Source organism: Electrona antarctica (genome assembly GCF_951216825.1).
Source record: "Electrona antarctica genome assembly, chromosome: 20".
Taxonomy (NCBI): Eukaryota; Metazoa; Chordata; class Actinopteri; order Myctophiformes; family Myctophidae; genus Electrona; species Electrona antarctica.
Genome location: NC_136801.1, coordinates 2,046,195 through 2,073,920, shown reverse-complemented (window position 1 = coordinate 2,073,920; position 27,726 = coordinate 2,046,195). Strand labels below are relative to the sequence as shown.

Below are 27,726 nucleotides of genomic sequence, written 5' to 3'. Positions count from 1 at the left end.
TCCCAAACGTTTCAGGTCGAGACCAAGAAGAGAGATTATATATTTTTTCCGCGACACAAACTATAGTGAAAATAGCAGATCTACAAGCTTGCAACCGTGGCTAATTTATGTAATTTCTTAGATTTGTTTAGGCTATTTGTTTGTTTTGACATATATAAAATGATAATATTTTTAGTTTACCTAAATGTAGGTAAGGGAAATTACGTTTTTTACTCGAGAAATCCACTGTTTGGTAAAGTGTATAAATAATGAGACAGAAACCTCATCAATCAATAATATATATGGTCACTTCAAAGGCTGTTAGGTTTGTTCAAAATCTGTGCGTTTTAAAGCTTTAAAAGTATATCATATTTTATTTCTTTCATAAATAGAGAATCTTTCACTCAATAGGAGCTGCTCCTGTCGCAAGTTGATGATGTCACATGTCCATATGGTCTAGTGACTCTAGTCCATATGGAATGTATGGAATGTGTATGCTAATAAAAACCAACTTTATGCTTCCTAAGGATAATATGAGCATCAAAGCTATATTTCATATACATTTTATTAGCATGTACATTCCATACATTCCATAGATAGGGCTGGACCACACATCAACTTGCGACAGTCAGGAGCAGCTCCTATTGAGTGGAAGATTCTCTATTTATGAAAGAAATACAATATTGAAGGTGTTTTTATTTATTTTTATTTTAGCTGTAGAGGGCAAGTATAATGTTTTAAGGCATATTTGTCTTATAGCCAGGGTTCCTTTTAAGTGCAGATCATCAGACTATTATTGTGTCTTTTACTGTAAATTGAAACTTCACAGTCAGCTGTCAGCTTTAATATGAGTGGTTGGTTATGGCAGAGAGAGAGAGAGAGAGAGAGAGAGAGAGAGAGAGAGTCAGTCAGTCGCCAGAGAGAGAGGAAGAGAGAGAGCAGAGCACCACCCACAAATAACGGGTTTTCTCTCTGTCATCATCATCATCATTACATCCTCGGTCTCGGAGCAGCTGTGTGTGTATGGTGTGTGAGAGCGTGAGCGTGTGCGTGTCATCCGTGCGTGGAGTCGTGGACTAACCAAGTGGACGCTTCCCTATTCTGCTGTTCTTATTCATGGTAGTAGCCTATACGGAGTGGAGTGTGTGAGACTCGGATCGGATCGAGAGAGGAAATAAAGTGCAGTCACACCTCCGTCGCTCCTCCTTATTCCTGCATGTGTTAGTTTTCGCTTCGCAATATCGCGTTCTCACCGTGGCGACGCGAATTATAACCGAAACATGGACACGGAATAACCACGATTAACTAGATCTAGATCTTTCCAATCAGTATTTATAGGGGCTTTTATTTTTTAAATTAATTTAAACTCGTTGGTACTCCCACTCCCTCCCCATCCATTCCACTATGATGGAGGGGTGGCGGCAGTGCGCGTTGTGGCTCATCCAGTGCAAGGTGCTGCCGGCCAGCCACCGCGTGACGTGGGGGTCCGCGGGGGTCTTCGACCTGGCGCAGACCCTCCGCGACGGCGTGCTGCTGTGTCAGCTCCTCAACAACCTGCGCGGGGGGTCCGCCATCAACCTGAAGGAGATCAACCTCAGGCCGCAGATGTCACAGGTAAGGCAAAGCAACAACAAACAAACAACAAACTGAGAGAGAAACCGTTTACTTGTACCGTTTACTTTGAGATCAAGCTTTCGGGACCGTTTGGGTCACCGTTTCTGTATTTGGGACGTAGGTACCGATGTCCCAAATACAGAAACGGTGACCTAAAAGGTCCCGAAAGCGACTCTGAGAGAGAGAGAACCCGCTTGTAAACACAACAGACTAAACAGACTGACACAAGACATGTGCCTGTGCGCAAAACACGGGATTTATGTGTTGGTTACTTAATTCTGACTGTTGATTCAAGTCCTCAAACTTAATTGTAAGTGATTTTTAGGACTCCTCTGTGCTTATTTATTTAGCTATATTGGATTTGAGGAAGTGAAGTAAGTGACCACTTTGGCCAACAGTCAGTGAGTGAGTGAACTGCTGCTCAGCTCTGTCTGCCTGCCCCCTTTTGGCCATAATGATACACAGCAGTGGTTTTCATGTCAAGGTCCATTATTTATTCATCAGCATTAAGAGCCACCATTTGATGAGGTTTATCCTCTCAGACCCAAAACTTTCCGGCTGAGAATATTTTGTTGATTCATTTAGATGTTGTCCACAATTCCATGCTGTATTGATGTGGTAGGCTATACGAATATCCATAGGAGAGATGACAGGACACTTCTTGTAAATTAAGTAATGATGTTTGGCATTAATTTAACTCTTGAGGGCGTAACATGAAACCAAATGGACCCGTGTTCATTTTACGCTCTCTAGAGTTAAGGATTTATAGGCCTAATAAGGGTCGATCGGGTTACCAACTCTCCATCATTTAAGTTGAGCTGTATGGGGACCACCTGGAACCCCCTCCTCAAGGACCACTGGTGGTCCCCGGACCACTGGTTGGTTGCGTCTGTGGCTCAGGAGGTAGAGCAGGTCGTCCCATGATCCATATGAGTCGGAGGTTCGAATCCCGGCTCCTCCTCCTCCTGTCCACATGTCGAAGTATCCTTGGGCAAGACACTGAACCCTACATTGCCTCCAGTGAGTTGGTCGGTGTGAGCTCGCCACCATGACCATCGGTGTGTGACATGAGGATGCTGGTGTCGACTGTTCGCCGCTTCACCTCCCAATGTATGAATGAATGAACCGTTGTTACTAAAGCGCTTTGAGTAAGCGCGTGCATCGTGCAAAGAAAAGCGCTATAAAAATGCAATCCATTATTATTATGAAAACCGTGCAGTTCCCCTCTTCTGTTGTGGTTGTGGGATTGATTGATTGATTGATTGATTGATTGATTGATTGACGACAGGTTCAAACATGAGTATCTGTATCTTGTAGACCAGGCCTGTTGTCTTCCACCCTGAGCCGTCCCATCCTAATTAACACAGTGAGCAGGGGTTAAGTGGGTTCTAGGGATGGGATGCAAAGCAGCGGTACTCTGAGCAGTTTGTTTTGGGGTGTCTGGAGCCTTGTTTCTAGGGCCTTTGTGGTGCTGTGGTACCCTGATGTCTGGAGCCTTGTTTTTAGGGCCTTTGTGGTGCTGTGGTACCCTGAGGGATGTCTGGAGCCTTGTTTCTAGGGCCTTTGTGGTGCTGTGGTACCCTGAGGTGCATTTCTCATGTAGTCTTCTTTTTCTTATACTCATAAAGGTATCTATCTATCTCTATCTCTCTATCTATCTATCTATCTATCTATCTATCCTTACTGACCAGTTAGGAGGTCTTGTACAAAGATCTTCTTGTTTGGTTGACTTTTTTTGATTACTTTAGATGCAATGTTTTTCCACTGGAAAGATTGCATTATTAAGACAAATTGATTCTATACAAATGCCTTCTAAATCTGTAGTTAGCTTGTGATTGTAATTTGTAACATTAGGCTACAACAAGAACAACAAGAACAACAAGAACTGTCTACTATTGTCTAATTGAGTACTTGGAGCGCTCTCCTCAAAACACAGTGGCCGAGGTCTGTACAGTGTACAGCCCAGGTCTGGTATTCCTAAACGTAAGTTCAGTAAACTATGCCTAAGTAGTTCAATCTAACCTTATTCCTAAACCTAAGTTCAGTAAACTATGCCTAAGTAGTTCAATCTAACCTTATTGCTAAACGTAACCTCAGTAAACTATGCCTAAACGGTTAAACCTAACCTTATTCCTAAACATAACCTCAGTGAAAATATTTCTAAATCTAACCTTATTCCTAACCTTAACCTGCAGTAAATCGGTACCAAAACCCTATTCCTAAACGTAACCCCAGTAAAACCAACCCTAAACTTCTTTCTAACCTTTATTCTCAGTAAAAAAACAAATGAGAAACTGAGGGCGAGCGTGTTTTTAAGGCGAGCATTCCGGGTTACCGTCTAATTAATTGTATTCCCTGCCATGCACGCAGTGCAGTGTGTGTGTGTGTGTGTGTGTGTGTGTGTGTGAAAGCCAAGCCCCGACAGTCGGAACTACCAGATAGATGGTTTGATGTCCCGGCCAGGAAGGCAGACAGACAGACGGACAGACTTTTTTACGCAGTCACAGACACACATAGAGAGAGAGAGGTACATAGATGGAGAGAAACGCCGTCCAAGTGGCTCCTCCGCAGCTTGTCAAATACCATCTGCTCCTGTAACAAGGCAGCCAGAGCCGGGGTCAGATTAAAATTCTCCTTCATGACAGTAAATCTAGCGCCTGTACTGGCGTGATGACAACACACAGCGAGAGCAGCACTCTCCCCCGCGGGGCCACAGACCTGCCCTGGAAAAAACAACAATAATAACGCAGAAGTACTGTACGCGTACGTACACGCACACACACGGCCACGCAAGCACACGCACACACGGCCACGCGCACAGAGAAAAAGACATAAAAGGCAAGGCATTGATGGAAAGCACGTTGACTCGATCTGGCCTCTTGGGGAGGGGGGGAAACAGCACTCCGGATTCAATGGCACAGCTAGCGAGTATATAGAGGGAAATGTCAGAGTGCATTTTGTTCCAGATCGACCATCGTGAATTGATTTTCTCGTACGGGGACGCTTCTACAATTGAATTGTCTCGACGACGTGAACCTATATATATGGATCAAACGTGCATTCAAATGAACATCCATGGACGATGCTAAAGTAAAATAATAATAATCGCTTTTATTGCTTTCAGCCCTCATCGACGGAGGATCCGTTTACCCAGAGATCTCAAAGTGAAATTAGATTTGCCGCTGTAAGACGAGACACGTGATTGGTGGATTTTAGGCTACTGTAAGGGTTATGGAGACAGCTGATTGGTGGATTTATAGGCTGCTGTCTGTAAGGGTTCTGGTCCTGTTGTCCAATGAATGATTGATAAATGCAGGTCGTTATCAGGCCTGTCACAATAACATGATCGCCTAATCACAATTCACCATTTTGTCAGCCTTCTGATTGGTCCCTGACTGACCAACCAGCAGGCTCTTTCTGCCTTGTACCACCCTGGTTTCGCCTTGAATATGTTGAATTTGCTTAAACATCATTTTTGTAAAAAAAAACAAAACCCAAAAATGATATGGCCAGTCACCATCCTGCAGCTGTGATGTTCCTTTTTACTGACACCACCAAGTTAAAATAAGAATTGAACGTACAGAATATCAATACGAAGCAACTGAAAAAACACCTTATTTCAATGGTAGTGGATGGAGAGAGAGAGATGGAGAGAGAGATGGAGAGAGAGAGTTGTCCCAACAACGGCACAGCAAACAATGGAGTACCAAGAGGCGGGACTTGACAAAGGAATCATCACTCGTTTCCATGTGGAGAAATGTCCATACATTTTCAAACATTTTTTCAAAAATAGCAGAAATAGCAGCTATTTTGTAATTTATATTGAATGTGTCAGTGATCTCTCTGTATATTTCAGTTATTTGTCATATCTGCTCCTGTGCAATTTGTGACTACGAAGCCTTAAAGGCAAACAGAAACACACATTGTAACGTCCCAATGTTCTATGCTAAAAACCACACAATGAACCCATTTAGACCTGAGGACGATTCTAAAAAAAATGCCTTCATGTCAAGGACCCCCGGAATTATCTGAATTTGTCCGTGGACCCCCATCTGAAAATGTGTTGTTCCAGGGACCCCCCCCCCCCCCCCCCCCCCCAGAAGCAAAGATTTGAGTAAAAACGTTCGCTGTGAAAGAATATATATTCAAAGATTTGCGCCACATTTTCACAATTTTTCAAAAAAATAGCAGATCTACAAGCTCCTAGCGCGGCACGAGCTTGTAGATCTGCTATTTTTCAATAGCTAAAGTATAACCTAATGCTTAAAAACACCAAAAGGGGGCAATTATTTGTGTCATGTAAGCTGACAATTTCATCGTCAGGTTCAATGTGTAATGGTGACGGCTCTAGACATGTGCTCTCAGTCATGACATGATGACAGACACAGCGGAGGAGTGGCCATGTATGCGTAGAGAAGGGGTGGTTGAACTTGTGCCCTGTGTTTAGCCCCAGGGCCTGGCGTGGCCTGGCCTGGCCTGGCCTGGCCTGGCCTGGCTCGGCTCACGTCGTGGGCTATTTATAGCACAGAGCTTGTTACTCGCATGGTTGGTCGGTTGCCTTTTAGTCACACAGTGCAGTCACACTCCGACACACAGCGACAACAATGGACAACATGGTAGTGCATTTGAACATGAACATGCAAGTATGCATTATGCATGAAGTGTACTGGTGTAAAAACAATAAGCAGGTGCGTGCAGCACAATATATATATATATATATACACGCTAGCGTGTATGCATGCGTGCACTTGTAGCGCACACATACTGTACCAAATGTATGTGTAGTGTAGTTAACAGACTTAAAGGGACACTTCACCCTTTTTGTAAAACAATATGTGTTAATGACTACAATTCCCATAATGCTTTGGTGCACTGCTCCACCTTGTGTATAGGTGGAGGGCTGTCTTTCTGAAGGCTCATTCATAGTCTGGATTTCCGGTGGTGAGGTGACCACCGGAGCTGAAATAACGTTGAGCGGTGTTGAGTAAAAACAGAGAGAAGGGCTGGGGCGGTGGCGGTGGTTTGCTCTTCACCGCGGCTCGTGACGTCATGTTGTAGTTCGGTGGTCACCCCACCACCGAAAATCCAGACTATGAATAACGCTTTAGAGTCAACATGTAGTCCAGGAAGTAAGTGAGTCCAGTGTCCATGACATCAGAGACACTGGGCTCACTGCTAAAATCTAAAATATCTAAAACCACATATTACACACATAAAGACCCCCAGGGAAGTGTTCTAAATCTTCTAAACGTCATTTACATGTATGTTTTTGCAAAAAGGGTGAAGTGTAAACTAGTACTTTATATAGAGAGTAAAACAAAATCCATCCCACTCCTGGTAAAATGACTCCTGATCCCATCCCGCTCCTGTTGTTTTTTTGAGGGGCGCTATATCCCCTCCTATGTTCAGCTTTGAGGGTGTCCTGTAAACACAAACATTGAATGCCATTGAAAGTGAGTAGCCATTTCTGAGTGTTTGTGTAAACACAAACATTATATAAGCAACGCAAACATTGAAGACAAAAGTGAGGACGCAAATTGTGATGAGATGATGTATGATGATGTATGATAATAAGAGCGCCCCTCACTTCACACAGGTGTGATTATCATTATTGCTGTTCTTTTGAGGGGTGCCAGCCCCTCCTATGGCCAGCTTTGTGTGTTTAAGTGCACCACATTTGTGATGATTTGATTGGCTGAGCAGCACAGAATGTGTTGTATGATGATGTATGCCGATAAGAGCGCCCCACACTTCACAGGAGTTTGATTGTTATTAATAAGTTAGTCATCATGGGAAAGGCAATGGATTTTGTGTTCTTTTTAGATTGCTGTGTTTCATGCAGTTTTAATTAAAACGATATGGTACCAGGAACAGTTCATCTGCAATCTTCGCTCCTACTCTCACCTATGGTCGTGAATTGTGGGTCATGACCGAAAGAATAAGGCCCCGAATACAAGCGGCCGAAATGAGTTTTCTCTGACGGGTGGCTGGCATCTTCCTTAGAGATAGGGTGAGAAGTTCAGTCACACGAGAGAGACTCGGAGTAGAACCGCTGCTCCTTCGCCTGGAAAGGAGCCAGCTGAGGTGGTTCAGGCATCTGGTTAGGATGCTCTCTGGTGGTAGCCTGGCTAATAAGCCAGACTCAAATCACACTGTCGTATGGTATATGAGTCTGGAGTCTGGAGATGCTGTGTATGGATCTTGTTTCCCGGGGGGCGGGTTCAAACATTTTCTCTTTGATGCAATTGGTCAGAGCTACTGTCAGTCAAAGGTCTCAAGCATTGAACGTCACTGTACCAAAGCCCACCCATATTGCATACCGTGTCCCGATTGGCCACACCAGTTCTCTGGTGTAGGAAATGGGCGTACAATTGAGCCTCTCCAGACCGTAATCCGCCGGCAGGCAGATTCGGCTGATTCGGTCTGGCTTATTAGCCAGGCTACTCTGGTGGAGCTGTTGCCCCCACGACCTGACCACGGATAAGCGGTTGAAGATGGATGGATGGATTATTTTATTAGACAATAAAAAATGCAAAAAGTATAGGGTACAGTCAGGCACATTGTTACAGTATAGGGTACAGTATAGGGTACAGTATAGGGTACAGTCGGGCACATTGGTCCAAAAGGACAGCACCGAAGAAAGACCTTGCGGTCTTGTTTCCATTCGGGTCTGTGCACTTTACTTTACTTTATTTGTATTGGTTTATTTGGACGGGACAGAGTATATTAATGAACATTACATTAAACATATTGCGTAAATCCAACGGATTTAGCAGAAATGCAAATTTCCATCAATAGTCCCCGGACTAAACGATAAACACTAAACAATACTGACATAACAAGGCATGAGAGGACGGCATACAGAAACATAATGCATTTCAAACACAACACAACATAAGAAAAGATTAAAACTATTGATGGAGTAGGCCAACTGTTGTGGACTGAGAGTCCAGAGTTAATACAATTTTTAATCCCATCCTACTGGAATCCCACGGGACCAGCGGGAATCCCGAAAAAAATGTCCTCTATTCCCACTCCCATACACTGTTATGCAGAGTTATGGGTTAGTACTGTATGTCTGGAGGCTCCTAGTGTCTCCCAACATCTCATCAAGACATCTCCCCCAGAGTTAGTGTCGAAGTGTCCTTGAGCAAGACACTGAACCCCGAATTGCTCCTGATGTGCTGGTTGGTGCCTTGCGTGGTTTCCTCCGCCATCGGTGTATGAATGAATGTGTGTGTGAATGGGTGAATGTAATGCACAATGTATGTATAAAGTGCCTTGGATAAAGGCGCTATATAAATGCACCATTTACCAGTGACTGTCTCTGAAACACCCACCGATTCCAGACGTATACAACGCTGACGATGTGTCCAAGTTTGTGCATCAGCTTAACCCATTTAGGCCTGACGTCAAATTTTAAAAAATGTCTTCTAAATCATGACAGTTTTCTGAAATACCTATGTTTCTATATCAGTATTTCATGTCAAGGACCCCAAAGATTATATGAAGTTGGCCGCCGACCTGAAAATATGTTCCAGGGACCCCCCCCCCCCCCCCCCCCCCCCCCCAGAAGCAAAGATTTGAGTTAAAAACGTTCACTCTGAAAGAATATATATTCAACGATGTGAGGCACATTTTCATGATTTTTCTAAAATAGCAGACCTACGAGCTTGTAGATCTGCTATTTTTCAATAGCTAAAGCATAACATAATAAAACACAAAGGGGTTCCCGCCCAAAATGGATTAAGTAGATGTTTTACTTACTGTCACTGCTCGGCCGAATGGATGAGTGTGAATATTATCAGATAAATAAGCAATAAGCATTTGACTTTTACGCCTTTACCTTGAGTCTGGCAGCTATAGGGCGGGTTTGAAATTTACATAACTTTCCCCCCCAAATGCTCTGCATAATTCATGAGCGCAAGTGGCAGCTATTTTATCATTGGCCAATAAGGGCGCACGGGAGACGAGACGCGGCTGTGGCCTTGCACCCAGGGGACCACGGCGAGATGGAAGAGACAAAGGCAGCGCAGCCGGGACGGCCTACAAAGGATGGTCTCCAAGGACGCAAGGGGGGCTGGGGGGGGGCTAAAGGGCTGGCAAAGCTGTGCCGCGCAGCGCGTGTGAAGTGTAATTAAAACACAATGCATTGTATAACTCTGGAGATGTGATGTTGCCACCGTCCGCTCCCTCCAGGCAGCTTCCTTTTTCCTTTTTTTTTAAAAATGTTTCATCCCACAATTTTGTAACCCATTTCTTCACCCAGTGTCAATTATCTACACTTCCTCTGCCAACGGGGGGGGGGGGGGGGGGGGGGGCAGCGGACTGACCTCATGCCTCCTTCTATGCATGAGGAGTCCAAGCTGCTTCTTTTCACCTGACAGGGGAGAGTTTCCCCGGCCGGACGTAGCTCGTGGAAGGAACACGTTATTCCGACCAGTTCCTTTCCCCTCCATCAGGCGCCCCGGCTGGCCAGGGGGAGGCAGTTCAGAGACCAGGATTACGGCATGTTTTTTGTGAGGGTACCTACCCTAGGGGACACGGGGAGAACATGCAAACTCCACACAGCTTCCTTTTTCTTTACAAAAAAATTATAATAATGGCACAAAAGTGAAACCATACATACCGTTAAAGGACCACTTTTCAACCTATTTTATACAATTTGTCCTCACTAATGATCATTATAAAATAGCACAATTTGTTTCTACTCAGTCTGTGTCTCATTGGAGGGCTGTGGGCAGTTCAGAAACCTGTCTGTGTCTGGCTGTGGGCAGTTCAGAAACCAGTCTGTGTCTCATAGGAGGGCTGTGGGCAGTTCAGAAACCAGTCTGTGTCTCATTGGAGGGCTGTGGGCAGTTCAGAAACCAGTCTGTGTCTCATTGGAGGGCTGTGGGCAGTTCAGAAACCAGTCTGTGTCTCATTGGAGGGCTGTGGGCAGTTCAGAAACCAGTCTGTCTCATTGGAGGGCTGTGGGCAGTTCAGAAACAGGCCTGTGTCTCATTGGAGAGCTGTGGGCAGTTCAGAAACCAGTCTGTGTCTCATAGGAGGGCTGTGGGCAGTTCAGAAACCAGTCTGTGTCTCATTGGAGGGCTGTGGGCAGTTCAGAAACCAGTCTGTCTCATTGGAGGGCTGTGGGCAGTTCAGAAACCAGTCTGTGTCTCATTGGAGGGCTGTGGGCAGTTCAGAAACCAGTCTGTGTCATAGGAGGGCTGTGGGCAGTTCAGAAACCAGTCTGTGTCTCATTGGAGGGCTGTGGGCAGTTCAGAAACCAGTCTGTCTCATTGGAGGGCTGTGGGCAGTTCAGAAACCAGTCTGTGTCTCATTGGAGGGCTGTGGGCAGTTCAGAAACCAGTCTGTGTCTCATTGGAGGGCTGTGGGCAGTTCAGAAACCAGTCTGTGTCTCATAGGAGGGCTGTGGGCAGTTCAGAAACCAGTCTGTGTCTCATTGGAGGGCTGTGGGCAGTTCAGAAACCAGTCTGTGTCTCATTGGAGGGCTGTGGACAGTTCAGAAACCAGTCTGTGTCTCATTGGAGGGCTGTGGGCAGTTCAGAAACCAGTCTGTGTCTCATTGGAGGGCTGTGGGCAATTCAGAAACCAGTCTGTGTCTCATAGGAGGGCTGTGGGCAGTTCAGAAACCAGTCTGTGTCTCATAGGAGGGCTGTGGGCAGTTCAGAAACCAGTCTGTGTCTCATTGGAGGGCTGTGGGCAGTTCAGAAACCAGTCTGTGTCTCATTGGAGGGCTGTGGGCAGTTTAGAAACCAGTCTGTGTCTCATAGGGCTGTGGGCAGTTCAGAAACCAGTCTGTGTCTCATAGGGCTGTGGGCAGTTCAGAAACTAGTCTGTGTCTCATAGGGCTGTGGGCAGTTCAGAAACCAGTCTGTGTCTCATAGGAGGGCTGTGGGCAGTTCAGAAACCAGTCTGTGTCTCATAGGAGGGCTGTGGGCAGTTCAGAAACCAGTGACATCATCGATTGGGGAATCCAAGCTAATAGAAACTTCAGGCTTTCTGTTCCTGAAAAGTTACAATGCGAAAATGGAAGACATCGTTCTCACGATAATACAAATTTAAAAAATATATATAAAAATCAGCCTAATGATGATGTCACAGGAAGACAGCCCTCCTATGAGACACAGACCGAGTGGAAAGAAATGGTGGGATTTTATCATGAAGATTATAGTGAGGACCAATTATATGAAGATAGATAGACCTTATTGTTGAAGTGGTCATTTAAGTGTGCTTGCATTTAGTGTGGAAGGAACTTTAGTGTAAACTGAAAATAGCAGATCATACACATGTAGGTGTTAGCTAGCGCTGTTGAACGATGATGAAGCATAACATCTGGATCAAACAGCATACAGTATCTCTTACTGTATTGATCTCATAGCGAAAGAGAAAATAAATGAAAACAAAGGAATGCACTTCATCGTCCAGGTCTTTTTTATCTTTTTAGAGAGACGGATTAAAAGACAGATGTGGTTTCTGTCTGAAACCAAAGATTTGTTTTTTTTTTGCTTTTCTGCCTATTGATAGTTTCAGTTGAATATAGACCAGTTCAGTGGCCTTGTGGTTAGAGTGTCCGCCCTGAGACTGGGAGGTCGAGGTTCGATCCCCGGCCGGGTCATACTAAAGACTGTAAAAATGGGACCCAGTGCCTCCCTGCTTGACACTCGGCATCAAGGGTTGAATGGGGTTAAGTCCCTGCGACATACTAGCGTAATGTCCAGGGGGTGTACAGTTGGAGGCCATCGATATTGTCCTTTTCTTTTTGCTGAGGTTTGCGTGATCTGCGCAAAAGGACAGTTAACCCATTTTGGGCGGGAACCCCTTTTGGTGTTTTAAACATGTTATAATTTAGCTATTAAAAAATAGCAGATCTACAAGCTCATAGCGCGCCACGAGTGGCGCGCTACGAGCTTGTAGGTCTGCTATTTTTGAAAAATCGTGAAAATATTTATTTCAGAAAACTGGAGGTTTTAGAAGGATTTTTAAAAGTTTTGAGGTCAGGCCTAAATGGGTCAAATGATAAGGGACAATATCGGTGGCACCCAACTGTACTTGTACATCAAACTGCCTCAGGCTCCTGCCCTATGGGCCTCATGGCTCCTGCCCCTATGGGCCTCATGCCCCTATGGGCCTCATGGCTCCTGCCCCTATGGGCCTCATGCCCCTATGGGCCTCATGGCTCCTGCCCTATGGGCCTCATGCCCCTATGGGCCTCATGGCTCCTGCCCCTATGGGCCTCATGCCCCTATGGGCCTCATGGCTCCTGCCCCTATGGGCCTCATGCCCCTATGGGCCTCATGGCTCCTGCCCCTATGGGCCTCATGCCCCTATGGGCCTCATGGCTCCTGCCCTATGGGCCTCATGGCTCCTGCCCTATGGGCCTCATGGCTCCTGCCCTATGGGCCTCATGGCTCCTGCCCCTATGGGCCTCATGCCCCTATGGGCCTCATGGCTCCTGCCCTATGGGCCTCATGGCTCCTGCCCTATGGGCCCCATGGCTCCTGCCCCTATGGGCCTCATGCCCCTATGGGCCCCATGGCTCCTGCCCTATGGGCCTCATGGCTCCTGCCCTATGGGCCTCATGGCTCCTGCCTCATGGCTCCTGCCCTATGGGCCTCATGGCCCTATGGGCCTCATGGCTCCTGCCCTATGGGCCTCATGGCTCCTGCCTCATGGCTCCTGCCCTATGGGCCTCATGGCCCTATGGGCCTCATGGCTCCTGCCCTATGGGCCTCATGGCCCTATGGGCCTCATGGCTCCTGCCCTATGGGCCTCATGGCCCTATGGGCCTCATGGCTCCTGCCCTCTGGGCCTCATGGCTCCTGCCCTATGGGCCTCATGGCCCTATGGGCCTCATGGCTCCTGCCCTATGGGCCTCATGGCCCTATGGGCCTCATGGCCCTATGGGCCTCATGGCTCCTGCCCTATGGGCCTCATGGCTCCTGCCCCATGGGCCTCATGGCTCCTGCCCTATGGGCCTCATGGCTCCTGCCCTATGGGCCTCATGGCTCCTGCCCCTATGGGCCTCATGGCTCCTGCCCTATGGGCCTCATGGCTCCTGCCCTATGGGCCCCATGGCTCCTGCCCTATGGGCCTCATGGCTCCTGCCCTATGGGCCTCATGGCTCCTGCCCCTATGGGCCTCATGGCTCCTGCCCTATGGGCCTCATGGCTCCTGCCCTATGGGCCTCATGGCTCCTGCCCTATGGGCCTCATGGCTCCTGCCCTATGGGCCTCATGGCCCTATGGGCCTCAGGCTCCTGCCCTATGGGCCTCATGGCTCCTGCCCTATGGGCCTCATGGCTCCTGCCCTATGGGCCTCATGGCTCCTGCCCTATGGGCCTCATGGCTCCTGCCCTATGGGCCTCATGGCCCTATGGGCCTCAGGCTCCTGCCCTATGGGCCTCATGGCTCCTGCCCTATGGGCCTCATGGCTCCTGCCCTATGGGCCTCATGGCTCCTGCCCTATGGGCCTCATGGCTCCTGCCCTATGGGCCTCATGGCTCCTGCCCTATGGGCCTCATGGCTCCTGCCCTATGGGCCTCATGGCTCCTGCCCTATGGGCCTCGTGGCTCCTGCCCCTATGGGCCTCATGGCTCCTGCCCTATGGGCCTCATGGCTCCTGCCCTATGGGCCTCGTGGCTCCTGCCCTATGGGCCTCGTGGCTCCTGCCCTATGGGCCTCATGGCTCCTGCCCTATGGGCCTCATGGCTCCTGCCCTATGGGCCTCGTGGCTCCTGCCCTATGGGCCTCATGGCTCCTGCCCTATGGGCCTCATGGCTCCTGCCCTATGGGCCTCATGGCTCCTGCCCTATGGGCCTCATGGCTCCTGCCCTATGGGCCTCATGGCTCCTGCCCCATGGCTCCTGCCCTATGGGCCTCGTGGCTCCTGCCCTATGGGCCTCATGGCTCCTGCCCTATGGGCCTCATGGCTCCTGCCCTATGGGCCTCATGGCCCTATGGGCCTCATGGCTCCTGCCCCATGGCTCCTGCCCTATGGGCCTCATGGCTCCTGCCCTATGGGCCTCATGGCTCCTGCCCTATGGGCCTCATGGCTCCTGCCCTATGGGCCTCATGGCTCCTGCCCTATGGGCCCCATGGCTCCTGCCCTATGGGCCTCATGGCTCCTGCCCCATGGCTCCTGCCCTATGGGCCTCGTGGCTCCTGCCCTATGGGCCTCATGGCTCCTGCCCTATGGGCCTCATGGCTCCTGCCCTATGGGCCTCATGGCTCCTGCCCTATGGGCCTCATGGCTCCTGCCCTATGGGCCTCATGGCTCCTGCCCTATGGGCCTCATGGCTCCTGCCCTATGGGCCCCATGGCTCCTGCCCTATGGGCCTCATGGCTCCTGCCCCATGGCTCCTGCCCTATGGGCCTCGTGGCTCCTGCCCTATGGGCCTCATGGCTCCTGCCCTATGGGCCTCATGGCTCCTGCCCTATGGGCCTCATGGCTCCTGCCCTATGGGCCTCATGGCTCCTGCCCTATGGGCCTCATGGCTCCTGCCCTATGGGCCTCATGGCTCCTGCCCTATGGGCCTCATGGCCCTATGGGCCTCATGGCCCTATGGGCCTCATGGCTCCTGCCCTATGGGCCTCATGGCTCCTGCCCTATGGGCCTCATGGCTCCTGCCCTATGGGCCTCATGGCTCCTGCCCTATGGGCCTCATGGCTCCTGCCCTATGGGCCCCATGGCTCCTGCCCTATGGGCCTCATGGCTCCTGCCCCATGGCTCCTGCCCTATGGGCCTCGTGGCTCCTGCCCTATGGGCCTCGTGGCTCCTGCCCTATGGGCCTCATGGCTCCTGCCCTATGGGCCTCATGGCTCCTGCCCTATGGGCCTCATGGCTCCTGCCCTATGGGCCTCATGGCTCCTGCCCTATGGGCCTCATGGCTCCTGCCCTATGGGCCTCATGGCTCATGCCCCTATGGGCCTCATGGCTCCTGCCCTATGGGCCTCATGGCTCCTGCCCTATGGGCCTCATGGCTCCTGCCCTATGGGCCTCATGGCTCCTGCCCTATGGGCCTCATGGCTCCTGCCCTATGGGCCTCATGGCTCCTGCCCCTATGGGCCTCATGGCTCCTGCCCTATGGGCCTCATGGCTCCTGCCCTATGGGCCTCATGGCTCCTGCCCTATGGGCCTCATGGCTCATGCCCCTATGGGCCTCATGACTCCTGCCCTATGGACCTCATGGCTCCTGCCCTATGGGCCTCATGGCTCCTGCCCTATGGGCCTCATGGCTCCTGCCCTATGGGCCTCATGGCTCCTGCCCTATGGGCCTCATGGCTCCTGCCCTATGGGCCTCATGGCTCATGCCCCTATGGGCCTCATGGCTCCTGCCCTATGGGCCTCATGGCTCCTGCCCTATGGGCCTCATGGCTCCTGCCCTATGGGCCTCATGGCTCCTGCCCTATGGGCCTCATGGCTCCTGCCCCTATGGGCCTCATGGCTCCTGCCCTATGGGCCTCATGGCTCCTGCCCTATGGGCCTCATGGCTCCTGCCCCTATGGGCCTCATGGCTCCTGCCCTATGGGCCTCATGGCTCCTGCCCTATGGGCCTCATGGCTCCTGCCCTATGGGCCTCATGGCTCCTGCCCTATGGGCCTCATGGCTCCTGCCCCTATGGGCCTCATGGCTCCTGCCCTATGGGCCTCATGGCTCCTGCCCTATGGGCCTCATGGCTCCTGCCCTATGGGCCTCATGGCTCATGCCCCTATGGGCCTCATGGCTCATGCCCCTATGGGCCTCATGGCTCCTGCCCTATGGGCCTCATGGCTCCTGCCCTATGGGCCTCATGGCTCCTGCCCCTATGGGCCTCATGGCTCCTGCCCCTATGGGCCTCATGGCTCCTGCCCTATGGGCCTCATGGCTCCTGCCCTATGGGCCTCATGGCTCCTGCCCCTATGGGCCTCATGGCTCCTGCCCTATGGGCCTCATGGCTCCTGCCCTATGGGCCTCATGGCTCCTGCCCTATGGGCCTCATGGCTCCTGCCCTATGGGCCTCATGGCTCCTGCCCTATGGGCCTCATGGCTCCTGCCCTATGGCTCCTGCCCTATGGGCCTCATGGCTCCTGCCCTATGGGCCTCATGGCTCCTGCCCTATGGGCCTCATGGCTCCTGCCCTATGGGCCTCATGGCTCCTGCCCTATGGGCCTCATGGCTCCTGCCCTATGGGCCTCATGGCTCCTGCCCTATGGGCCTCATGGCTCCTGCCCTATGGGCCTCATGGCTCCTGCCCTATGGGCCTCATGGCTCCTGCCCTATGGGCCTCATGGCTCCTGCCCTATGGGCCTCATGGCTCCTGCCCTATGGGCCTCATGGCTCCTGCCCTATGGGCCTCATGGCTCCTGCCCTATGGGCCTCATGGCTCCTGCCCTATGGGCCTCATGGCTCCTGCCCTATGGGCCTCATGGCTCCTGCCCTATGGGCCTCATGGCTCCTGCCCTATGGGCCTCATGGCTCCTGCCCTATGGGCCTCATGGCTCCTGCCCTATGGGCCTCATGGCTCCTGCCCTATGGGCCTCATGGCTCATGCCCCTATGGGCCTCATGGCTCATGCCCCTATGGGCCTCATGGCTCCTGCCCTATGGGCCTCATGGCTCCTGCCCTATGGGCCTCATGGCTCCTGCCCTATGGGCCTCATGGCTCCTGCCCTATGGGCCTCATGGCTCCTGCCCCTATGGGCCTCATGGCTCCTGCCCTATGGGCCTCATGGCTCCTGCCCTATGGGCCTCATGGCTCCTGCCCCTATGGGCCTCATGGCTCCTGCCCTATGGGCCTCATGGCTCCTGCCCTATGGGCCTCATGGCTCCTGCCCTATGGGCCTCATGGCTCCTGCCCTATGGGCCTCATGGCTCCTGCCCTATGGGCCTCATGGCTCCTGCCCTATGGCTCCTGCCCTATGGGCCTCATGGCTCCTGCCCTATGGGCCTCATGGCTCCTGCCCTATGGGCCTCATGGCTCCTGCCCTATGGGCCTCATGGCTCCTGCCCTATGGGCCTCATGGCTCCTGCCCTATGGGCCTCATGGCTCCTGCCCTATGGGCCTCATGGCTCCTGCCCTATGGGCCTCATGGCTCCTGCCCTATGGGCCTCATGGCTCCTGCCCTATGGGCCTCATGGCTCCTGCCCTATGGGCCTCATGGCTCCTGCCCTATGGGCCTCATGGCTCCTGCCCTATGGGCCTCATGGCTCCTGCCCTATGGGCCTCATGGCTCCTGCCCCTATGGGCCTCATGGCTCCTGCCCTATGGGCCTCATGGCTCCTGCCCTATGGGCCTCATGGCTCCTGCCCTATGGGCCTCATGGCTCATGCCCCTATGGGCCTCATGGCTCATGCCCCTATGGGCCTCATGGCTCCTGCCCTATGGGCCTCATGGCTCCTGCCCTATGGGCCTCATGGCTCCTGCCCTATGGGCCTCATGGCTCCTGCCCTATGGGCCTCATGGCTCCTGCCCTATGGGCCTCATGGCTCCTGCCCTATGGCTCCTGCCCTATGGGCCTCATGGCTCCTGCCCTATGGGCCTCATGGCTCCTGCCCTATGGGCCTCATGGCTCCTGCCCTATGGGCCTCATGGCTCCTGCCCTATGGGCCTCATGGCTCCTGCCCTATGGGCCTCATGGCTCCTGCCCTATGGGCCTCATGGCTCGGAAAGGCTACTTACTTATAGACAGGAAAGAGGTATATTTTGAATGTGAGGTATACTGTTACTGTATAATACAGTAGCTGGTCGGGATATTACTGTAGTCTGACGAAAGGAGTTGACTTTGTTGCAGGCACGTGCGTGCGTGTGCGCGCATGTGTGTGGTGAAAGATGAGGACAGCTTTGACCAAAACAAGAGCAGATTGCCAAACCTTGCGTGTTGCACAATTCTGCGTGTGTGTGTGCGTGTGCGTGTGCGTGTGCGTGCGTGCGTGCGTGCGTGCGTGCGTGCGTGCGTGCGTGCGTGCGTCCTGTATTCAGTTTACACTACATCTTTTGAACACAGAGCATGTCTCTTTATTGAGGCCTTAACGAGATCAGCATGAAGTGTAATTGTTTTACAGAACTGTTGTTGAACTTAGCAGATTACTTTGTCTAGCCCATTTAGGCATGGCGTCAAAATAAAAAAAACGTTCGCTCTGAAAGAATATATATTCAAAGAGTTGTGCCGCATTTTTACGATTTTTCAAAAATAGCAGATCTACAAGCTCATAGCGCGCCACTCGGTGGCGCGCTATGAGCTTGTAGATCTGCTATTTTTCAATAGCTAAAGCATAACATAATTCATTTAGTTAAAACACCAAAATGGGTTCCCGTCCAGAATGGGGTAGACACGAGACTCCACCACAAAAACCAAACCGTATCGTTTTTTCCCCATTTTATTTCATTCTTTTCATGAAGGAGATTGTTTCATTTACAGGAAAATAATACAATCATTTCAAGTATATAGTTATATATACTGCATGTTATTGTTATTTCTGCATTAGAATGACACATATTTAGATGGATTCTCGTGATGTGATTCAAATGCACTCTGTTTAAATTGAACACTTTATGGGAAATAAAAAAAAATCCCCCTGTTTTCCAAAACGATAAGCAATAGAGATTATGTGCTGCATGCATAAAGTGAGTGTCAAATCGAGTGGCAAAGTGAGTTTAATGTTGTTGTTTAATGTCGTTTATTGCAATCAGATAGGACTTCTCTGATTGGATGTATGGGGCTGTCAATCAGATAGGACTTCTCTGATTGGATGTATGGGCTGTCAATCAGATAGGACTTTTCTGATTGGATGTATGGGGATGTCAATCAGATAGGACTTCTCTGATTGGATGTATGGGGCTGTCAATCAGATAGGACTTCTCTGATTGGATGTATGGGGCTGTCAATCAGATAGGACTTCTCTGATTGGATGTATGGGGCTGTCAATCAGATAGGACTTTTCTGATTGGATGTATGGGGCTGTCAATCAGATAGGACTTCTCTGATTGGATGTATGGGGCTGTCAATCAGATAGGACTTTTCTGATTGGATGTGTGGGGCTGTCAATCAGATAGGACTTTTCTGTTTGGATGTATGGGCTGTCAATCAGATGGGACTTTTCTGTGTGGATGTGTGGGGCTGTCAATCAGATAGGACTTTTCTGTTTGGATGTATGGGCTGTCCAGGCCAGAAAGTAGTGTTTATTGCTACTCAGTAACCTGCTTAACTTCCAGGTATGATGAGGACATGTGCATAGCCTCTATTGCTTACATCCAGTATTGACTCTATGCATCCATTGTTTTGTTTTCTACACATGGCTACTGGTCTGTCTCAGTTAATATATACACTGTCTCTTCCAAGCTAACAACTAAGCTACAGTAACAACACCTCCTGAAATCCCTCCTTTCTAACCAAACTGCTGTGACAACTCTAAAAATAACACAACACAATGACACAACTAGATACAAAATGTAATGTATCATAATTTGACAGAGCCAGTTAAAATGACATCATAGATCCCTGTCTTGACCTTCAAGTCAAACTACAACACCGATATTGAAAGTCTTTCTCCATCGATAATCGGAAGCATTTGCATTGTTTTTCTGCATCCTCACTTAGACATACAATGGTAAATGGTGCATTTCTATAGTGCTTTTTATCCAAAGCGCTTTACATAGATTGTGCATTACATACATTCACACACACACACACACACACACACACACACACACACACACACACACACACACACACACACACACATTCATACACCTTTACATAGATTGTGCATTACATTCACCCATTCACACACACATTCATACACCTTTACATAGATTGTGCATTACATACATTCACCCATTCACACACACATTCACACACCTTTACATAGATTGTGCATTACATTCACCCATTCACACACACATTCACACACCTTTACATAGATTGTGCATTACATTCACCCATTCACACACACATTCACACACCTTTGCATAGATTGTGCATTACATTCACCCATTCACACACACATTCACACACCTTTACATAGATTGTGCATTACATTCACCCATTCACACACACATTCACACACCTTTACATAGATTGTGCATTACATTCACCCATTCACACACACATTCACACACCTTTACATAGATTGTGCATTACATTCACCCATTCATACACACATTCACACACCTTTACATAGATTGTGCATTACATTCACCCATTCACACACACATTCACACACCTTTACATAGATTGTGCATTACATTCACCCATTCACACACATTCACACACCTTTACATAGATTGTGCATTACATTCACCCATTCACACACCTTTACATAGATTGTGCATTACATTCACCCATTCACACACACATTCACACACCTTTACATAGATTGTGCATTACATTCACCCATTCACACACACATTCACACACCTTTACATAGATTGTGCATTACATTCACCCATTCACACACACATTCACACCTTTACATAGATTGTGCATTACATTCACCCATTCACACACACATTCACACACCTTTACATAGATTGTGCATTACATTCACCCATTCACACACACATTCACACACCTTTACATAGATTGTGCATTACATTCACCCATTCACACACACATTCATACACCTTTACATAGATTGTGCATTACATTCACCCATTCACACACACATTCACACACCTTTACATAGATTGTACATTAATTCACCCATTCACACACACACACACACACACACACACACACACACACACACACACACACACACACACACACACACACACACACACACACACACACACACACACACATTCACACACCTTTACATAGATTGTGCATTACATTCACCCATTCACACACACACATTCATACACCTTTACATAGATTGTGCATTACATACATTCACCCATTCACACACACATTCACACACCGGTTGGCGGAGGAAACCATGCAAGGCACCATACTGCTCATCGCGGGAGCAATTAACCCTTTGTCAGCCTTCTGATTGGTCCCTGACTGACCAACCAGCAGGCTCTTTCTGCCTTGTTCCGCCTTGTTTATGTTGAATTTGCTAAAACATCATTTTTGGAAAAAAAACTAAAAACAAACACATGCAGAGTCACCTGTGATGTTCCTTTTTACTGACACCAAGTTTAAAATAACAACCGAGTGCACAGAATATCAACATGAACAGAATATCAACATGAAGCAATGAAAAACACAGAATATCAACATGAAGCAACTGAAAAACATGGTAGTGGATGGAGAGGGGATTTTTGTCCAACCCACGAAACTGCAACCAATGGGTGCGAAGAAGAGGTGCACAGCCACGGGGGCGGGACTTGACAAAGGGTGAATTAGGCGGGCTTCCTAGTTTTCCACCACATGTCGTACCACCACAAGGACACTTCGACAGTAACTAAGGGGGAGCCCTCGGCGATGGAACCGCGAACCTCGTGGTTCCCATCCGGCCGCTCTACCCCCGCGCCACGCCCGCCGATATATTCCAGGGACGACATGGCACTGCTGACACTGGGCGCCGCCGCCGCCGACGACGACATGTCCAAATGTACACCCGTCATGTCGTCGTCGTCGTGGTGATCATCTTTTTTGGGGGGGCAGCAGTTCCAGCGCAGTAAGGACCCCCCCGTCAGTAGCAGGCCGGCGGCTGCCCAGCCCACGAAAAGGGTCGCCGGGTCGTCGGCGGACCAGGACACCGGGACGAGACACAGAAGTCCCGACACGACGAACAGAACGCCGGCCTTGGAGCGCTTTTTATCCACGCAGTCCATCCATGCTTTCCTTCCTCCGGCGATCGACAAGACGGCAGCCAAGACGCCGGCGAAGATGGAAGCGAGGATCATGGCGCGAGCCCCGTTGAGATCCGGAGGCGCCGTGGAACCGTAGCGTCGACATCGCGTCTGGCCCGTTCCCCGCTGCTCCACGCACGTCTTCCACAGGCCCTCCCAGGAGGTGGTCTGGGCCGTCTGGGTGACTTTCCACGCGGAAGCGCAAACCACGACCACCATGAGGCAGCCGACGGCAGCCATCGTCAGGCCGACCGCCCGGGCGGCCCGAGAAGCCGCCCCCTTCCGTTCCTCGCACGTTCCTCCCATCGATAAACCCAAGAGGTTTTTCCAGAAAGCTGCTGAATCCTTTGTGAATTCCAAGGCTGAGTCCAGGATAAGGTCCGGCTATAACAGATACTGTACGCGCTGTGAGAGGGGATGGGAGGTTAATGGACTCGGACGTGAGGGTAGGCGGTGCCATAAGCCTCAGGCTGCTGCGGTTATTGGCTGGGATTGTTTTTATACACACAAACCTCTTTGTTTGTGTGTAAACTGCTTCGGGATGACCTCAGGTGACTTCCCAGTACTGTCTGGTGACCTCGCATATACCAGTCTCTCTTTACATACATTAAGAGCTCAGTGGCCTTGTGGTTAGAGTGTCCTCCCTGAAACTGGGAGGTCGGGGGTTCGATCCCCGGCCGGGTCATACCAACACCCATGATTAATTGCAAAAAAACTGCGATTAGTTGCTGATTCGATTAATCGATGACTAAATTAGTTGACAACTAATTGAATACTCGATTCGATAATGCTTAATTGATTGATTGGTTGCAGCCTTAGTGTTATGATTGTTTACCAAACGTGCCACACAGCCCAGTGAGCACACGCACGCACACACACACACACACACACACACACACACACACACACACACACACACACACACACACACACACACACACACACACACACACATACACACACACACACACACAGCTGTTTTAGCACTCTGAGTGGAGGATTCCAAATGAGAACACTGTCGCCACAACGAGCCGGTCACTCGGGTTCACGCGGTCCGTCCCTCCCTACAACACACACACACACACACACACACACACACACACACACACACACACACACAGGAAATGAGGAAATGGAAATCGAGGAAGGAAGTGAAACTAAAGATGTTACGTCCCACTATGGAGGGAGCTGACACAGACTGAAGCAGCACTTTGGAACACAGTGACGTGAAGAGCTGCGTCTTCATACTTACGTTACAGACATGGATCATATAGATATCCCATTGTTGGAGTCTTCATAGTTAGATTACAGACATGGATCATATAGATATCCCACTGTTAGACGGATGTTAAACCCATTCTGGGCGGGAACCCCTTTTGGTGTTTTAAGCATTATGTTATACTTTAGCTATTGAAAAATAGCAGATCTACAAGCTCATAGCGCGGCACCGAGTGCCGCGCTACGAGCTTGTAGGTATGCTATTTTTGAAAAATCGTGAAAATGTGGCGCAAATCTTTGAATATAATTATATTCTTTCAGAGCGAACGTTTTTAACTCAAATCTTTGCTTCCGGGGGGGTCCCTGATACTACGTATTTTCAGATTGGGGTCGGCGGCCAATTACATATTATTTTGGGGCTCCTTGACATGAAATAGTTTGAGCACCACTGACATAGAAACATAGGGTTGAGCACCACTGACATAGAAACATAGGGTTTTTCAGAAAACTGTCAAGATTTCGAAGACTTATTAGTGTGGTTGCCCTAAAGGGCAACCAGACTATTGTAATTGGAACACTTTATTTTTCCACTGGAGTAACCTTTTTTTTGATGTGCTACTCCTCCCACAGTTTTGACTGTACGCACTTGAGCCATATCTCAAATTGACCGGCTTCATCGGGAAGGATGTGCTTGTATTTTTCTAAGAGAAATGTTGTATAGTTTAATTGATATGAATTTATTAGTGAATAGAATTTCCCCATTGACATGAATGGGAAAATGCGATTTTTCGCATTTTCTCACATTCAAGTATTTTTTCCTCAGAGACTGTAAGCACTATAGTTACAAAACTTGGAGGGTAGGTTTATAATAATTACTAAAATTAATCAACTTATAATGTTATCAGTCGGCCTCATGGTGGCGCTATAACAGCCCACTTTACGTTTTGGCTTATAACTCTTGAACCGTAGGTCGTAAAATCAAAATTATTTTTTCACTGACTTCCTTGGGTCATGACGCATCTCCCCATATAGGCCACGCCCATTTGCGTCATGATAGATTTTCCGCCATTTTGAATTTTCTCCAAAACACACTTTTTGCTCCTCCTCCTACAGATTTTGTCCAAATCTCACAAAAATTGGTACACATGATCTCTGGACCTTTCCGATGAAAACGCCACAGGCGGAATTTTGATAGTGCGTATCATTCGGCCGTAATCATTGTCCGAAGATAGTAGGAGGGGCCTATTTTATAAAAAATGCCATAAATCACGAACAAAATGTCCAATCCATCCCAAATTTGAATCACATGTCGCGGGTGGTTCAATCAACCAAGTACCAAAAGCAATTCTATTTTCATCCATAGGGGGCGCCGAAAATGCGAGAAATGTAACCGTTTGTCGCAAAAACATGATTTTTGGGGGATAAATCCCCTCCGAATTACTTATGCATGATCTCAGGGGTGACGTGACATTGTAATTGGCTGGCAATATTAGTGGGAGGGGCATATGTAAGCCACTGCGGCAACCACACTTTGCAATTTTTTAAAATTGCGACCTTTCTAGTTTCTTTAGTTCCTATAGCTTTATGTATGATTCTTTTTTTTCTTCTAAATTTTCATCCCACGATTTTGTAACTCATTTTTTTTCCCACCCAGTGTCAATTATCTAATGCAGTGGTTTTCAACCAGTGGTCCGGGGACCACCAGTGGTCCTTGAGGGGGTTTCAGGTGGTCCCCATACAGCTAAATGATGGAGAGTTGGTAACCAATATATAGACCCTTATATAGATCTTTAACTCTTGAGAGCGTAAAATGAAACCAAATGGACCCATACGGGTCCATTTGGTTTCATTTTACGCTCTCAAGAGGTACATTATTGTTAAACATCATCCATTACTTAAAAGTCTAGTAGTCTACACAATTCAACGTTTGCCTGTTATCTCTCCTAATGGTACCGACATCGATACAGCAGGGAATTGTGTTCAAAATCTTGTACGACGACAACAAAATATTCTACGTTTTGGGTCTGAGGGGCTAAAGCTCTGCATCAAACGGTGGTTCCGTGGCTCAAATACCCAATAAATAATAAATAATGGGCCTTGATATGAAAAGGGTTGAAACCCACTGATCTAATGTAATCTTGGGCGCTACACTCCCTGATTATTGATTACTATTGTTTTTATGTGTTTGATGTATTAACCATGTGTTGTTCTTGCTGTACTGTAAGGCCTCACTCACACTGTTGCAACATGCATACAACATGTGTCTTGTGTCTTGTCCGTGTTTAACACCCTGAACGCCCAGGTCGAAGTTCTTTGTCCTTTCTATTAATAACGCCCGACGCCCAGGACGAAGTATTGTCCAAAAGACGAAGTTTATTGATACGAGAACAGATTGCATGGCTGTATAGCCCAGGCACGCCTCCTGGGCTCTCCTCGATGACGCGCAAGAGTGAGACGTCATCGAAAAACTCCCTCCTCTGTTTAGCTGATGAAAACGAAAATCTTAAAACGTTCATAACTCGCGATCTAAATCATCCCCTCTTTTTATGAAAAAAGATCCTGTGTTAGACGGCGCTCCGCGGTCCAGTCGCTAGTCTCGATAGATTTATTCTTGTCTCCCGTTGTTGTCGATCGACTCTAGAGTGGTGTGGCTATTGTTAGCTGCTACACACACATCATCAACTTCCGCCCGTCCGTGTTTATAAATCGACTGGGCGCATGAATGTAATGGATTAAATAGTTCCGGGCAATTAATGTGTTTTAATGGCCGCCCCAATGCATTTCCAATGGAAGTCACATGGTTTGACAAAACATTTTTGTTTGATGGCTGTGTTGTGCCCCCCTCCCCCGCATCAAACAAAAATGTTTTGTCAAACCATGTGACTTCCATTGGAAATGCATTGGGGCGGCCATTAAACACAGACAAGACACAAGACAAATGTTGTATGCATGTTGCAACAGTGTGAGTGAGGCCTTAGTCGCTCTGGATTAAGAGCGTCTGCTATAAAATGCCTACATTGTGAATAGTTAGAGGGGCTCCCACAGCTCTCTGCTTCACGTTTAGGGTAATCTGAGAACCCGTCGTCCAAAAGATATTGACAGAGTCAACAGTCTGTCTCGAGAGACTATGTATACGTTTAGAGAGCCGAGCTTCAAAGCCTGTGATCTAGCCTACATAACAAGAGAAGAAAGAATGATGAAGGAGGAAGCGTGCGTGAATGTGTGCCAGTCAGACGTGACAGTGGTACCGAGCCTGCAGCGCCCGTGCGTGCGTGCGTGCGTGCGTGCGTGCGTGCGTGCGTGCGTGCGTGGACGTGACAGTGGTACCGAGCCTGGCCCGTGCGTGCGTGGACGTGACAGTGGTACCGAGCCTTGTGCGTGCGTGCCTGCCTGCGTGCCTGCGTGCGTGCGTGCGGCGGTGGTACCCAGCCTGCAGGGCGAGGCAGAAAGGCTTCTATAGTTTCAGAAACGGTTGATGATGTCATCTATCGATCAGCCGACATCTAATATGTCTCGGATAGAACACGCTGCCAATGCTCAGAGCGTCGAGTCGTCGACCAATAGAAACGCTGCCATTGCTCCCTGTGCTCATAGCACCCGACCAATAGAATGCTGCCATTACTCCCTGTGCTCATAGCACCCGACCAATAGAATGCTGCCATTACTCCCTGTGCTCATAGCACCCGACCAATAGAATGCTGCCATTACTCCCTAGTCCCTAGCTGTGCTCAGAGCTTTTAGATTCAGCCACAGCCGTATCGATGTCCTTTGATACCATTATCATAAGTATCATTACACTCCTGTAAGGATAGTACGATAAAAATAGCATACATATTTATGCAGTAGTGTGTGCGTGTGCGTGTGCGTGTGCGTGTGCGTGTGAGTGTGAGATCTGTGACATTGAGATGGGCTTGTACATTTCCCATGCTCTTGTCCGGGGACAAAGGTCACTTGTCCGGGGACAAAGGTCACTTGTCCGGGGACAAAGGTCACTTGTCCGGGGACAAAGGTCACTTGTCCGGAGCACAAGCACACACAGACAAATACATTTTAAATCAACTAAACTGTATGTTTAGTTGTCAAGGGTCATGTCAAGGGTCATGTCAAGGGTGCTTGACATGAAAATGT

The 27,726-nt window shown here is 48.9% G+C and overlaps 1 protein-coding gene across 2 annotated transcripts in view; it reads left to right on the top strand.

The window, feature by feature from the left end:
* The first annotated feature begins 1,058 nt into the window (after positions 1 to 1,058).
* Positions 1,059 to 27,726, top strand: part of LOC306913526 (guanine nucleotide exchange factor VAV3-like) — a 76,107-nt gene continuing 49,439 nt past the window's right edge. For both annotated transcript variants that reach the window (XM_079490243.1, XM_079490244.1), the window contains exon 1: positions 1,059 to 1,593. In XM_079490243.1, the coding sequence (XP_079346369.1) occupies positions 1,384 to 1,593 (210 nt within the window). In that variant the 5' untranslated portion in view covers positions 1,059 to 1,383. The remainder of the gene's footprint in view (positions 1,594 to 27,726) is intronic.